Source organism: Phyllobates terribilis, unplaced genomic scaffold (genome assembly GCF_046119375.1).
Source record: "Phyllobates terribilis strain yellow unplaced genomic scaffold, ASM4611937v1 Scaffold_1__5_contigs__length_1240528914, whole genome shotgun sequence".
NCBI classification, from domain to species: domain Eukaryota; kingdom Metazoa; phylum Chordata; class Amphibia; order Anura; family Dendrobatidae; genus Phyllobates; species Phyllobates terribilis.
In genome coordinates, this window is record NW_027362761.1 from 274,671,051 (window position 1) to 274,685,308 (window position 14,258).

A 14,258-nucleotide genomic window follows, 5' to 3' on the forward strand; every position below is an offset into this window, starting at 1 on the left:
TTGTTCTCAGCAGGAAATCAAAAACCAGTTTAACGAACCCACACTAACAACTGTGCGCTAGCACGTGTTTCCCCTTACACTTGAGATTATGTAGCAAGATGTAAAAAGCAAGAGGAAGTTGATAATTATAGAAAATGCAAAAAATATATATATTATATATATATATAAAAAAAAATAAATGAAAAAGGAATGAGAAATAAAACTCATTAAAATACTAAAATATGAGTGCTGCATCAAGCTAAGTTCACAAAGTGCTTCACAGCAGAACATGGGGTATACAGTAGTGACCAAAAGTTTTGCTTTCTTTTTTTTAAAAGTGTGATTACTTCTGTCTGGTCGTTGTGACGCCATTTTCGTAAACCGGAAGCAAATAATTGTTAGCTATAAAGACAAAAATTGCGTTTGACGTTTTATCCCTTTGTGTGTTAGTTTTCAACATTTGCTGGGCCAAATGTTTTGCATATTTTGTCATGGGTAGTCAAATTTTGCCTAATATTTTTTTTTTTTATGTACTATATGTCTTTAGGTTAAAACATGGCAAAGACAAATTTATCACCAGATGTTAGGAAGCTTATTATTCGGAGAGTGAAGTCAAGCAAAAGCCAAAAAGAGGTAGCTATGGAATTCACCTGTTCTACTGTTCTCAGAGTCAAGTGTCACGTACATACACTACCGTTCAAAAGTTTGGGGTCAACCAGACAATTTTGTGTTTTCCATGAAAACTCATACTTTTATTTATCAAATGAGTTTCAAAATTATTAGAAAATATAGTCCTATAGTCCAGACATTGACAAGGTTAGAAATAATGATTTTTATTAGAAAGAATAATTTTCTCCTTCAAACTTTGCTTTCGTCAAAGAATGCCCCCTTTGCAGCAATTCCAGCATTGCAGACCTTTGGCATTCTAGCTGTTAATTTGCTGAGGTAATCTTGAGAAATTTCACCCCATGCTTCCTGAAGCCCCTCCCACAAGTTGGATTGGCTTGATGGGCACTTTTTGCATACCATACTGTCAAGCTGCTCCCACAACAGCTCAATGGGGTTGAGATCTGGTGACTGCACTGGCCACTCCATTACAGATAGAATACCAGCTGCCTGCTTCTTCCCTAAATAGTTCATGCATAATTTGGAGGTGTGCTCTGGGTCATTGTCCTGTTGTAGGATGAAATTGGCTCCAATCAAGCGCTGTCCACAGGGTATGGCATAGCGTTGCAAAATGGAGTGATAGCCTTCCTTATTCAAAATTTCCATTCACCTTCTACAAATCTTCCACTTTACCAGCATCAAAGCAACCCCAGACCATCACATTACCTCCACCATGCTTGACAGATGGCGTCAGGCACTCTTCCAGCATCTTTTCAGTTGTTCTGCGTCTCACAAATGTTCTTCCGTGTGATCTAAACACCTCAAACTTTGATTCGTCTGTCCATAAAACTTTTTCCCAATCTTCCTCTGTCCAATGTCTGTGTTCTTTTGACCATATTAATCTTTTCCTTTTATTAGCCAGTCTCAGATATGGCTTTTTCTTTGCCACTTTGCACTGAAGGCCAGCATCCCGGAGTCGTCTCTTCACTGTAGAAGTTGACACTGGCGTTTTGTGTGTACTATTTAATGAAGCTGCCAGTTGAGGAGCTGTGAGGCGTCGATTTCTCAAACTAGAGACTCTAATGTACTTGTCTTGCTGCTCAGTTGTGCAGCGGGGCCTCCCACTTCTCTTTCTACTCTGGTTAGAGCCTGTTTGTGCTCTCCTCTGAAGGGAGTAGTACACACCGTTGTAGGAAATCTTCAGTTTCTTGGCAATTTCTCGCATGGAATAGCCTTCATTTCTAAGAACAAGAATAGACTGTCGAGTTCCACATGAAAGTTCTCTTTTTCTGGCCATTTTGAGAGTTTCATAGAACAAACAAATGTAATGCTCCAGATTCTCAACTAGCTCAAAGGAAGGTCAATTTTATAGCTTCTCAAATCAGCCAAACCGTTTTCAGCTGGGCTAACATACTTGTGCAAGGGTTTTCTAAACATTGATTAGCCTTCTTACACAGTTAGCAAACACAATGTACCATTAAAACACTGGAGTGGTGGTTGTTGGAAATGGGCCTCTATACACCTATGCAGATATTGCAATAAAAACAAGACGTTTGCAGCTAGAATAGTCATTTACCACATTAACAATGTATAGAGTGTACTTCTGATTCATTTAATGTTAGCTTCATTGAAAAAAAATGTGCTTTTCTTTCAAAAATAATGAAATTTCTAAATGACCCCAAACTTTTGAACGGTAGTGTATATTAGAGAAAGAAAAAGAGTATGGAACAGCTGACAAACCTAGAAGTGGACGACCACGGAACACTTCCACCAAAGTTGATCACATTATTAAGAAAAAGTCAGTATCTGATGTCCATAAAAGTGCTATTTCACACTAAATGAAAGAAGAATATGGGGTCAAAGTGAGTCACCAAACTGTGGTGCGATGGCTAAGAGCAGTAGGGTTGAATGCACGAGTTCCAGTCAAGAAGCCTTTCATCTCTGCCAAGAACCGGAAGGTCCGACTTGAGTTTGCCAAAAAAACACAGCCAATGGAAAGAGACAGATTGCTCTAAGGTGTTGTGTCAGATGAATCAAAGTTCAATCTGTTTGGTAGTGATGGCAAGCACTATACAGTTATATGAAAAAGTTTGGGCACCCCTATTAATCTTAAGCTTAACGTTTTATAAAAATTGGTGTTTTTGCAACAGCTATTTCAGTTTGATATATGTAATAACTGTTGGACACAGTAATGTTTCTGCCTTGAAATGAGGTTTATTGTACTAACAGAAAATGTGTAATCTGCATTCAAACAAAATCTGACAGGTGCATAAGTATGGGCACCCTTATCATTTTCTTGTTTTAAATACTCCTACCTACTTTTTACTGACTTACTAAAGCACTTTTTTTGGTTTTGTAACCTCATTGAGCTTTGAACTTCATAGCCAGGTGTATGCAATCATGAGAAAAGCTACTTAAAGTGGCCACTTGCAAGTTGTTCTCCTGTTTGAATCTCCTCTGAAGAGTGGCATCATGGGCTCCTCAAAACAACTGTCAAATGATCTGAAAACAAAGATTATTCAACATAGTTGTTCAGGGGAAGGATACAAAAAGCAGTCTCAGAGATTTAACCTGTCAGTTTCCACTGTGAGGAACATAGTAAGGAAATGGAAGAACACAGGGACAGTTCTTGTTAAGGCCAGAAGTGGCAGGCCAAGAAAAACATCAGAAAGGCAGAGAAGAAGAATGGTGAGATCAGTCAAGGACAATCCTCAGACCACCTCCAGAGAGCTGCAGCATCAACTTGCTGCAGATGGTGTCACTGTGCATCGGTCAACTATACAACGCACTTTGCACAAGGAGAAGCTGTATGGGAGAGTGATGCGAAAGAAGCCGCTTCTGCAAGCACGCCACAAACAGAGTCGGCTGAGGTATGCAAAAGCACATTTGGAGAAGCCAATTTCTTTTTGGAAGAAGATCCTGTGGACTGATGAAACCAAGATTGAGTTGTTTGGTCATACAAAAAGGCGTTATGCATGGCGGCAAAAAAACACAGCATTCCAAGAAAAACACTTGCTACCCACAGTAAAATTTGGTGGAGGTTCCATCATGCTTTTGGGCTGTGTGGCCAATGCCGGCACCGGGAATCTTGTTAAAGTTGAGGGATGCATGGATTCCACTGAGTATCAGCAGATTCTTGACAATAATGCTCAAGAATCAGTGACAAAGTTGAAGTTACGCAGGGGATGGATCTTTCAGCAAGACAATGATCCAAAACACCACTCCAAATCTACTCAAGCATTCATGCAGAGGAACAATTACAATGTTCTGGAATGGCCATCCCAGTCCCCAGACCTGAATATCATTGAACATCTGTGGGATCATTTGAAGAGGGCTGTCCATGCTCGGCGACCATCAAACTTAACTGAACTGGAATTGTTTTGTAAAGAGGAATGGTCAAAAATACCTTCATCCAGGATCCAGGAAATCATTAAAAGCTACAGGAAGCGACTAGAGGCTGTTATTTTTGCAAAAGGAGGATCTACTAAATATTAATGTCACTTTTCTGGTGAGGTGCCCATACTTATGCACCTGTCAAATTTTGTTTGAATGCAGATTGCACATTTTTTGTTAGTACAATAAACCTCATTTCAAGGCAGAAACATTACTGTGTCCAACAGTTATTACATATATCAAACTGAAATAGCTGTTGCAAAACCACCAATTTTAAGAAAACATTAAGCTTAAGATTAATAGGGATGCCCAAACTTTTTCATATAACTGTATATACCGCCCAATTAGAAAACGTAATGCTGTAAGGTGGCAAACACCAACAGTGAAACATGGTGGGGGCAATGTCATGGTTTGGGGCTCCTTTTCTGCATCAGCTGTTGGCCCTCTGCATAGAATTGATGGAAATATGAATGCTACCATGTTCAAGGATATACTGGAGAATGTAATGCTGCCACATGGTTAAACCAAAGTAGGCAGGGGATGGAAATACCAGCAAGACAATGATCCTAACCACACATCCAATTCAGTCAAAAATTGGTTAACAAAAAAAAATAAGTTCGCTTGTTGCAATGGCCAAGACAATCACCTGATTTAAGCCCTATAGAGCACATTTGGGATGAGTTAGGGCGATGAGTTGGGGATCCGTACCCATAGCAATAAAGATGAATTGTTTGCAGATTTACAAATGGCATGGAGCAAGATCCCTCAAGATGTCTTGAATACCCTAGTGGCTTCTATGCCCCTTCAGTGTGGTGCAGTAATTAAAGCAAGAGGGAGGTTATGCTACAAAATATTAAGCTATGACATTGTAAACAATGAATTATTCTCTATATTGGGATCAATAAATAGTATATGCAAAACTTTTGACAATCAGTTTTCTTTAATTAAATGACCATACCTATATTCAAAAGAATTTTGGTTAAAATTAAAGGGAATGTGTCACACCCCCCTGGGCGATATCAGACCTCTACTATGGGCATACAGGTGATAGAAAAGTAAATCTATACTTATCTGTATGGCCCATAGCAGAGGTCTGATTGCAGAGAAATCTGGTTTTATAAAGTCTGTTTTCCAGAAGCTTGACGTCTGGGGGAAGCCAAGCAAACCCCTCCTATCTGCTTTCTATTCCCCTAAATCGCCGCCTCTGTGCTAAATTACCATATTCCCCCCTCCCCTACACGTCACAGGGCCCTGTGACGGCCCTGTGACGTACCCTGCTCTGCCTCCCCTCCCGACCATGCGCAGAGCACAACTCCCATGGAGCCCGCTTTGTTTCCCTCCAGCCTCGTTTGGCTGCGTATTGCGCTGCAGCCTTGTATTGCGCAAGCGACGGAGAGTCACTGAGACTTCCGCTCCGCTGGCAGTACACAGGCAAACGGGGGAGGAGGGAAATAAAGTGCGCTCCATGGGAGCATGCGCGGGAGGGAAGGCAGAGCAGGGCACATCACAGAGCCCTGTGACGTGCAGGGGAGGGGGGGAATATGGTAATTTAGCACAGAGGTGGCGATTTAGGGGAATAGAAAGCAGATAGGAGGGGTTTGCTTGACGTCCCACAGACGCCAAGCCTCTGGAAAACAGACTTTATAAAACCAGATTTATCTGCAATCAGACCTCTATGGGCCATACAGGTAAGTATAGATTTACTTTTCTATCACCTGTATGCCCATAGTCTGATATCGCCCAGGGGGGTGACACATTCCCTTTAAGGTCTTGCATGATGACAACATCATGCACTTTCAATTCATCACAACAATCAGACAGAAGTAATCACACTTTTAAAAAAATGCAAAACTTTTGGTGGCCACTGTAAATAAGAAGCCCTGTAAGGATCTCAATAAGGGCTGGGATAATGATCTCCAATTTGTACAGAAATAAGATGTCAGTGTTACAATAAGTCACTGCTTGGGCCGGTACAAGTCTAACTACTCTAGAAATCATGTACTAGTTATTGTAGTGGAGTCTTTGATATGAACATAGACTCCACACAGACACGGCCTGAGTTTATGATCAGCTGGTGCATGTACAGAAATGACAGGTGCCCAACGACCTGCCCACCTTCCACAGGTTCAAGATAAGACTGTATAAAACGACATCATGGGCATGGCTGAGAGTCAGAAAACCTCACCCAGGGCCAATGGGGTAAGACACACACAACGATACTAGAGACCAGGACAATGGGCGAAACGCTTACCATCCCCACACTCACAAATCACATCTGCAGTGAGAATTCATTTTTCCCCTCTTACTTCCTGCATCATGCGTTCAACATTTCCTAAATTGCCCCCACTCTTCCCCAAAGTCTGACATAAGTTGCAAGGAGGAAAGAAAGATCGGGCATGTTGGATTTCAAAATGCCTAATCCTTTCTTAAAAAAAGTGGTGGCTGGCTGCAGTTTACTTCCTTCCACTAATCGGAGAGGGAGTACGAGTATATCTTATCAGCCCTGATTCTACAAACAACTCGTGATGGATGCATTTTTGGAGACTATTTTGACAATATTCAGAATATATTAGCGCCATATAGAACTTTTTCTTCTTGTCCATTACATAGCCCTTTCTCATGCCACAATTGAATTAAACATTTTGAAGTGAGTAGCAGCTTTAGACACACGAGCGATGATTCTGTCATGCGAGATTATCGGGTTGATTATGCTAATGACACTTGGCTCAAACTCTGTTGTGAGCGCGAGCCGAGTGTCATGCTACTGTGTAACAATCCTCTCGCATGAGAAAATCGCAGCACAGGTGCGGAGGAGATGAAGAAAGTAATTTCTCTATCTCCTCCATTGCTAGAGTCCGTGGTAATCGGACTGCACTCGTCAGTGGGTACTGAAACGCGCATCGTGGTGGGCGCCACACTCTCTGGTTAGACCTACCAAGGTCTAGTATTACTTGTTCGCAGTTTGGTTTACCATTACAACCTGGCCTATGTGTGTACTACCATGACATTTATGTGTGCTAATGGTTTATATTATTTTAATATTTTTTTCTGCCATATTTATTAAATAAACTATCCCTGTTTACTATTATGGGATATACTTCTACCCTTTTCATAACACTGGGATAGTGTTTGACATGTATGATCTAGATTCTTATATCAGGAATAGAAGAGAGATTTATGGGACATTTCATAACGTTCCCAAATTCTTATGAAGACATTTACAGCACATCCTGCACTGAACCCAATTTATGATATATTTTAGGTGTCTGTCCATTTTATACTGACGCCACCAAAACGGACACCGACTCAGATTCCACAGCCCTGACGCTATGTGACTGCATATTGCTAAATCCTGACAGTGTGCATTGTGCACACTGTCAGGACTCAAGTCTATTTCCAGCTCAGGTGGGCAGTCAAATGATTTAAGTGTGTGATTGGAAGACTAGCAACTTTTCCATCTTTTAAGGTTCTATTGGGAGAAGCGGATGAGTATGGTCATGAAACTGCGTACTAAAAGTGAAAATTATGGTAATTATTATGACAGGGTGTATAGTGCACGCTATCAGGATTCAGCAATCTGCAGTTACATACAGCAAGTGTAGAAATTCATACTGAGCCTGATAAAACCTCTTTAACTTGTTGCTAATGATAGACAGCAAAGGTCAATGCAAAATCCAATACAGTGGATTTCACATAGGTTAGCTGGATATATATATATAATAAAACAAAATCCCCTAATTAGTCACACTGAGTTAATACGTTTAGTTTAGACAAGATTACAGATTACAACAGAATATATCATACACATATTATAATATCGTTTATAAGAGCTCACACCAAAATATGCTCAAAAAGATTTCAGAAATTGTTAATGGGTTGTACATGTCCGATTGTAGAGGTCCAAACCTCTCTTCATTACCTCTTCTGGGATATAACCAATTTCAGTCTTCTTTTTTCAGGTTTGAGGTGACAAAGTGACTTCAAAATGCAAATGATGAATTGGGCCCTACATGCTTAGTTTATATTGGCAGTTTGGGTTGACAGACTCCCTTTGTCTCCTGTCAAACCTGTATTTTCTGGTGTGGCTGGATCTGAGGAGTGTGAATTTCCTGGACGCGCACAGAAAATAAAAAAAATGTTGCATACATTCATAAGCTATAATATTAAAATCACCTGCTGTCTATTATGTTGGGGCATCTCATGCAACCAACGCAACTCTGACCTATCAAGACCCAAGATCTCTAAAAAGTATCCAGTGGTATCTGGCATCAGGACATCAATATCAGATCTTTTACATTGAATGTCTCAAACTGTTTAGATCATTAAAAAAAAACAAATACTGCTAAACATTTAACTAATACGTTGTCACGTAGATTTTATTATTTTATTTGTGCATACAACCATGGCAGCAGCCTACTTCAAGGCATGCTCTGTGATCTCTTCAATAGTTGTCATGAAGGGAGGGGGACCATAATCATCACCTACTGTGAATGGTGGATCCCATATAGAAGTGTTACTGGTGACACGGAGTCAATTCTCACAGAAAAGCCGTAAGTCAGGCTAGTCAAGGAGTCCGAGGTCAAAAGCCAAGAGTATACATCAAACAGAGGGAAGAGGCAAAGGCGTAGTCAGGTAACGGTGCGAGGTCAGAATAACAGGAAGATAATGGATCAGAGCAAAAGGGGTAACACAAAGGGTAGTCAATAGGAAAGTCCAGGGTCCGGCAACAAAGTGTAGGAAAGCTGAGGACAAGACACAGAGGAACAAGCCACGTAGAGCTGAAAGCTATGATTTGTAGCTATCTGGGCCATACAGCTTAGTTATGTAGCTAAGTAATCACTGCACCAGGGAACACCTGAAGGGAGCTCAGCCCCTCCCAGACTCAGATTGGATGGCCAAGCTGTCACTCAAAATATAGATGGCTCAGCATGCCCCTGCACCAGATTGGATGACTGAGCTGTCAATCAATGCATCCAAGATACACTGAGCGGTGGAATCGTGACATTACCCATCAATAATGAGATCAGTGAGAAACAATCTCTACAGAATAGGTAATATCAGACTATTATGAGGCTCAGTGTAACAACTGCAAAGTTTCAGGATTTTTGAACAAAAGATTCGAGCTGAAAATTGAGTCATTTATTGAGAAGAAAATTACATTAGTGGTGTATGAAAACTAAAATCATTAACCTATTGAGAACTGGATTCTACATCACCTCAAAACGAATGCAGGAAAGTGAAATCACAGGCAGATCGATTTATATGAATTTCATCACGGTAACGCTGAAGTGAGCATGGCCCAACATCTGGGAATGAGGTGACGGGTGATCTCCTCCCAGACGTCAATGATCTGGGAATCAGTGATCTCCTGGACGTTCTGTGACCCAGAGACGCTCAATGGGGATTCAGGTCCGGGGAACATGAAGGACAGGCAATAAGCTCAATGTCTGTGTCATCCAAGGACTGTCTGCATACTGTGCAGTCCTGGAGGATCTGGACTACCTGTGCAACCTAAAGGAGCAGCAGGTGCCAGCTCGTTTTATCAGTAGTGACAAGGACAGCAGCAAAATACAGAACTAAAGAAGAATCAGCCAGGAAGGATAAGATGAAAGTAATTGATTGTTGTCAGTAAAAAAAAAATGTGTGCAGAAGAACAAGTATACTGCAGATTTTTAACATTTTTGGAAGAAAAATACAGATTGCTTATGAGGTACATGGCATTTATAAGAGAATGCACCAAATACTACAAACTGCATTCAAGGCAAACAAAGCTTCTAGAGCTCCAGAGATTGAGCAGCTAAACTTCAAGTGTAAAGACTTCTGCAATCTTCTTCCTGTCTTGATCAACCAGGGGTTGTATATGCCACTTTATTCTGCAACTGCACACAAGAAAAATAGTGTGAAATCGAGGCGGTATTGACTCTGCTCTCTGGAGGAGCACACAAGGATTGCCTTCTGCTGCACCCGGAGTGAAAAACAGACCTAAAAAGGGCAGATTTGTGGCATCTGCTGTCAAAACATGAAGAAAAGACAGTGCAGTTGCAACAGGAAGACAGGATGTCGCTATCTCACCAAGATTTCTGGCGCTCACCGAGCAGACGTTTACATGTATCCTCTCTGCGGGGAGCGAGGGGTTACACAATGCTGCAGGGTAAATATCTCCTGTACACTGCACTTCCAGGGCCATATGTGGCCGAGACGGAAAAATGACAGCGACAAATCACAATAGAAAACAGCGAACGTTTATTATGTCGTGTTCTTACCAACCGTGTATAGGCAGCTGTGACGGACAACGTCTACACACTAATTTACCCTTTTTTTGTTTTCATTTTTCCTCCCAATCATGCATTTTATATACTTCCAATTACTATTCGTTTCATATTTACACAAAGACACACTAATACATATACATATAATTATATACACACACACTCGAGAACACAGAAGAGGGCCCCTGTGGAAGAATAATATATGGGCCCTTCGCAGTCCAACAGCTCATCATAGTTCACTATCCCACTTGTTTCAGAGGTAGAAGTGGCCCCCATATCTCTTGGACCCCTGTATGGCTGCACAGGTTGCACTAATGGTATGTCCACCTTTGATATATACAGACACACACTATGACCATTCAATCTCTAGATGAGTCAATACACTGCAGTACATCAGGGCAAGGCATCTATCATATAGGAAGGGCTTCATGGGTGCGCAGAGATGCCAGAGGGCTATATCTGTGCTTTGGGATGCATTGACAACCTAATGGTGCCCAGTGATGGCATACGGGTGGGGATGGGGCTACTGGGGTGACAGAAAGCCCCATTCCACTGTCTAACCACTTACACGTCACAGATATTGACTGCAGCATCTAATGTGTTAAATAGAAAAGTAAACTTTCCCAAATAAAAAAAAACAACAGCATGGTCAAACAAGCAATGGTTATTCCCATCTTTAGGAGTTATCAACTTTTCTTAGACCACATGTTAACTTTCAGATCAATGGGGTCCAACCAGATGGACCCTAATAGATCCCGAGAACAAGGTTGTACAAAGCTTTCTGAGTATAGTGGAATCCAGACATAAGCCCCACAGCTCCATTCATTACATGAGACCGCAGAGGACTGACAGAAAAAGCCTATCTCAAGCAGTTGTATAGAGAATGAATGGAGTAGTGGGCCACATATCTCGTCACCAGTCCATTCAGACGGTCAGACCCCACCAATCAGCAAGTTATCACCTACCCCAAGGAGAGGCAATATTTTCTAAACATGGGAATAACCCTTTAATGGGAACCTGTCACCACGTTTTTGGTGCCACATCTGAGAATGGTGTAATGTAGAGCCAGAAACCCTGATTCCAGCTTTGTGTCACTGTTTTATCAGCTGCAGATCTACCAGTTCTCTGAATTCTAAGCTCTGTATAACCCGTCCACACCCCTGATTGACCGATGTGTACACTGTGCATAGGCAGAAAGCTGCCAGTGGTGGGGGCGGGGTTGTAAATAGCTCATGTACTCATCCTCATTGATCATCTCCTGTTGATAAAACAGTGATTTTATCAAAAATAGAGCAAGCAACCCAGTAAGTGACCCATTGCTGGAATCAGGGTCTCTGTCTATACAATATGCTCTGGGATTAGGTGGCAAAAACCTGGTGACAGATTCCTTTATGGGCCATTTAAACGGCCAGTCAGCACTTATTTCCACCCGATGAAAGAATAATGCTGTTGAGATCCAGGACTGAATAGTAAATATGTCTCCACCTGCACCACAGTGGAGATGGGGAGAATGGGTGAGAACCTGGCAGGAGCTATAGTGGTCGCCATATTGATTGTCACTGAGCAGTATAACCAAAAAGCTGATTGATCACGGCTTCTGGTGATTCCTTTTATCATTTTAGCGAGGCTCTAATATTTGAACACTCCGTCGTGTGCCCATGACATGTATGGAGAACCCTAGGCAGAGGTGGACTGTCCACAGAATGGAAGAACTAATCAGATGTCGGTGTTGTAAGGTCAGGGCTCACGGCAATAAGACCTGGGGCAGGATAGGCAGCAAACCCCACAAAACATCATCAAGGTCACTGTAAACCCCATCGTATGCAGATGGACGTCAGGTGCAATATTACGTCCTGGACCCAACACTCCGCGATCAGTGCCACAGCAGTCTTTGGTGAGGGTCAGGCACAGACACCCCTACTAATCACTAGGTCAGGAGCTGCCGCACTCTGTTGCCCCTTTATGCCAATCCCACTTCAGCATTTATGGCCATTTATAGGGTATGTGCCCACTTACATCTGAGAACAGTCCAGGACTGGCACCAGCACCCCTGCCAATATATGTCATCCTCTGGGGATCAATACTGTAGTGGGCACTGTGCCAAGTCTCTGCACAGACTGGAAGTTCATGTCTGCTTGGGCACCTTGGCATGCTTATGGGGCAGTGACTACTAGGACATGCCATATGTGGGCAGGATTGTCTGACACTCCGGGCAGCAGTCAGTGCCAAGGGATCCATGGTAAATAAGGCACAGCTGTGCGGCATCACAGCCCAGCGCCCAAACAAGGGGCACAAACAGCATCATGGAGGCACCCCGGCCAAACCACAGCCCAGAAATACATCATCTCCAAATATGTGCCCATCCCAGGCCTGATCGCAGCAGCGATGCCCACCATGGTGCCCCTCAGCTAGCAATGACAGCCGCCCACTTACCCTGCACGCTACAGTCTGCGCACACCTCCAGGCTCTTCAGCCGCTTGGACATGGCGGTGGCCGAGGGCCCGGGACTCCGCTCTGTGGAGATGCTCGCACGGACGCTGCGGGCCCGGGACACAAAGCCGGGTGTAGGGCAGAGCGACACCACACAGCCCCGACTGCCTGGCTGACGACTAGACCCGCCCACACGTCCTGGCCACGCCCCATCCACTTCACGCGCGTCCTGGAAGACTGTGTGCGTGTGCGGGAGCGCGCACCCTCCCCGCAGGCCCAGCACAGGAATGCGTGCCCTGCACAGTGTCACCTCACGGGGGGACGGAAAGCCTGCAGGGTCAATAATACAAGGGCTTGCCTGGGGTTTGTAAAAAAAAAAAAAACAACAAAAACACACAAATAGAATTCATTGTCAGTTTAGTGCTGCCTATTGGTTCCTACAGTGGTTACATGTCATACTAAATTCATTCAGCCAGTCACTGGCCTCAGCCAAGTCACATGACGGTATCACCTTTGCTGCCAGGGATTGGCTGCATCGGTCACTTGAAAAATGGACGGCACGTGACCGCTGCTGGAAATCAGCAAAAAATGAAGAGAACTTAAATGGTTATTCCCAATAAAGCAAGTTATTCCTTATCCTCTGGATTGGGGATATCTTGCCGATTGCTGGGGGTCCGACCACTGGGACCTCCAGGGATCCGGAGATTGAAGTTCTGTAGCCTTGTGCTGAATGGAGCCGCATGCTCAGTCTCCACCATGTACTGGCTATGGGACTGCGGGAAATAGAGGCGAGCCATCCCATAGACAATGACTGGAGCGGAGGTCGAGCAAGGGAAAAATACATTTCTCACAGAATCCTGATGTAAACACTAAGTCACTTTCTGATGATGCTGCCCTTTAACAATGTGTTCATATTTGTGATGCCTCCATCGCAGATTCTATTTCCAGCCAAAATAGTATGATATTCAGTAAAACGACGCCATTACCGAAACAGATCCCACTACAGTTAGCGAGCAGCAAATGCCCGCTAAAGGAGATTTCCCCTTTCATCTTTTTGTAAAAAAAAACCTCATGCTTGCCGTGATAAAAATAAAATCTACCGTGACTCTTCCCGTGCCCAGTGCTGTGACTCTGCCGCTGCCTCAATTATTGTGCTGCAGAGGGGACGTCACACCGTCAGTGCTGCAGCCAATCAATGACATCAGTGACTGCCAATATTTCAGAACATATATTTAAAGGGAACCTGTCAGAGAAAGCGCTATTAATGTAAGAGGTGTGGACTGGACTGCCACGTTCCTGCCCCTAAAGACACAAATCGCGTTGTGTATTTAGTGTTATGCGTCTTTTGTGTATCTTGTGAAGTGTAATATGTTTACGTGTGTAATGTATAGCGCATGAGTAATGTAGAGGTAATGCATAAGTGTAACATGTATAATGTGGATAGTGTAGGATAAGACATAGATAGTGACATTAGAGTATAGTATAGGATGTAGATAGTTAACTGTAAAATAGTGTTTTGTAGGGAAGTTCTGCCCAGCAACAGACAGCAGGGTAAGTGAGAGTTAAGAGTTGGGACTAGCC

At 43.0% G+C, this 14,258-nt stretch overlaps 1 protein-coding gene across 9 annotated transcripts in view; it reads right to left on the bottom strand.

The window, feature by feature from the left end:
- The window catches only part of GIT2 (GIT ArfGAP 2), a 96,529-nt gene extending 83,611 nt beyond the window's left edge, over positions 1-12,918 (bottom strand). For 4 of the 9 annotated variants that reach the window (XM_073672822.1, XM_073672814.1, XM_073672798.1 and 1 more), the window contains exon 1: positions 12,681-12,916. In XM_073672822.1, the coding sequence (XP_073528923.1) occupies positions 12,681-12,732 (52 nt within the window). In that variant the 5' untranslated portion in view covers positions 12,733-12,916. Of the gene's footprint in view, positions 1-12,680 lie in introns of all 9 variants that reach the window. The other 5 variants (XM_073672838.1, XM_073672789.1, XM_073672775.1 and 2 more) reach the window with 3 other exon arrangements.
- Positions 12,919-14,258: the final 1,340 nt, after the last annotated feature.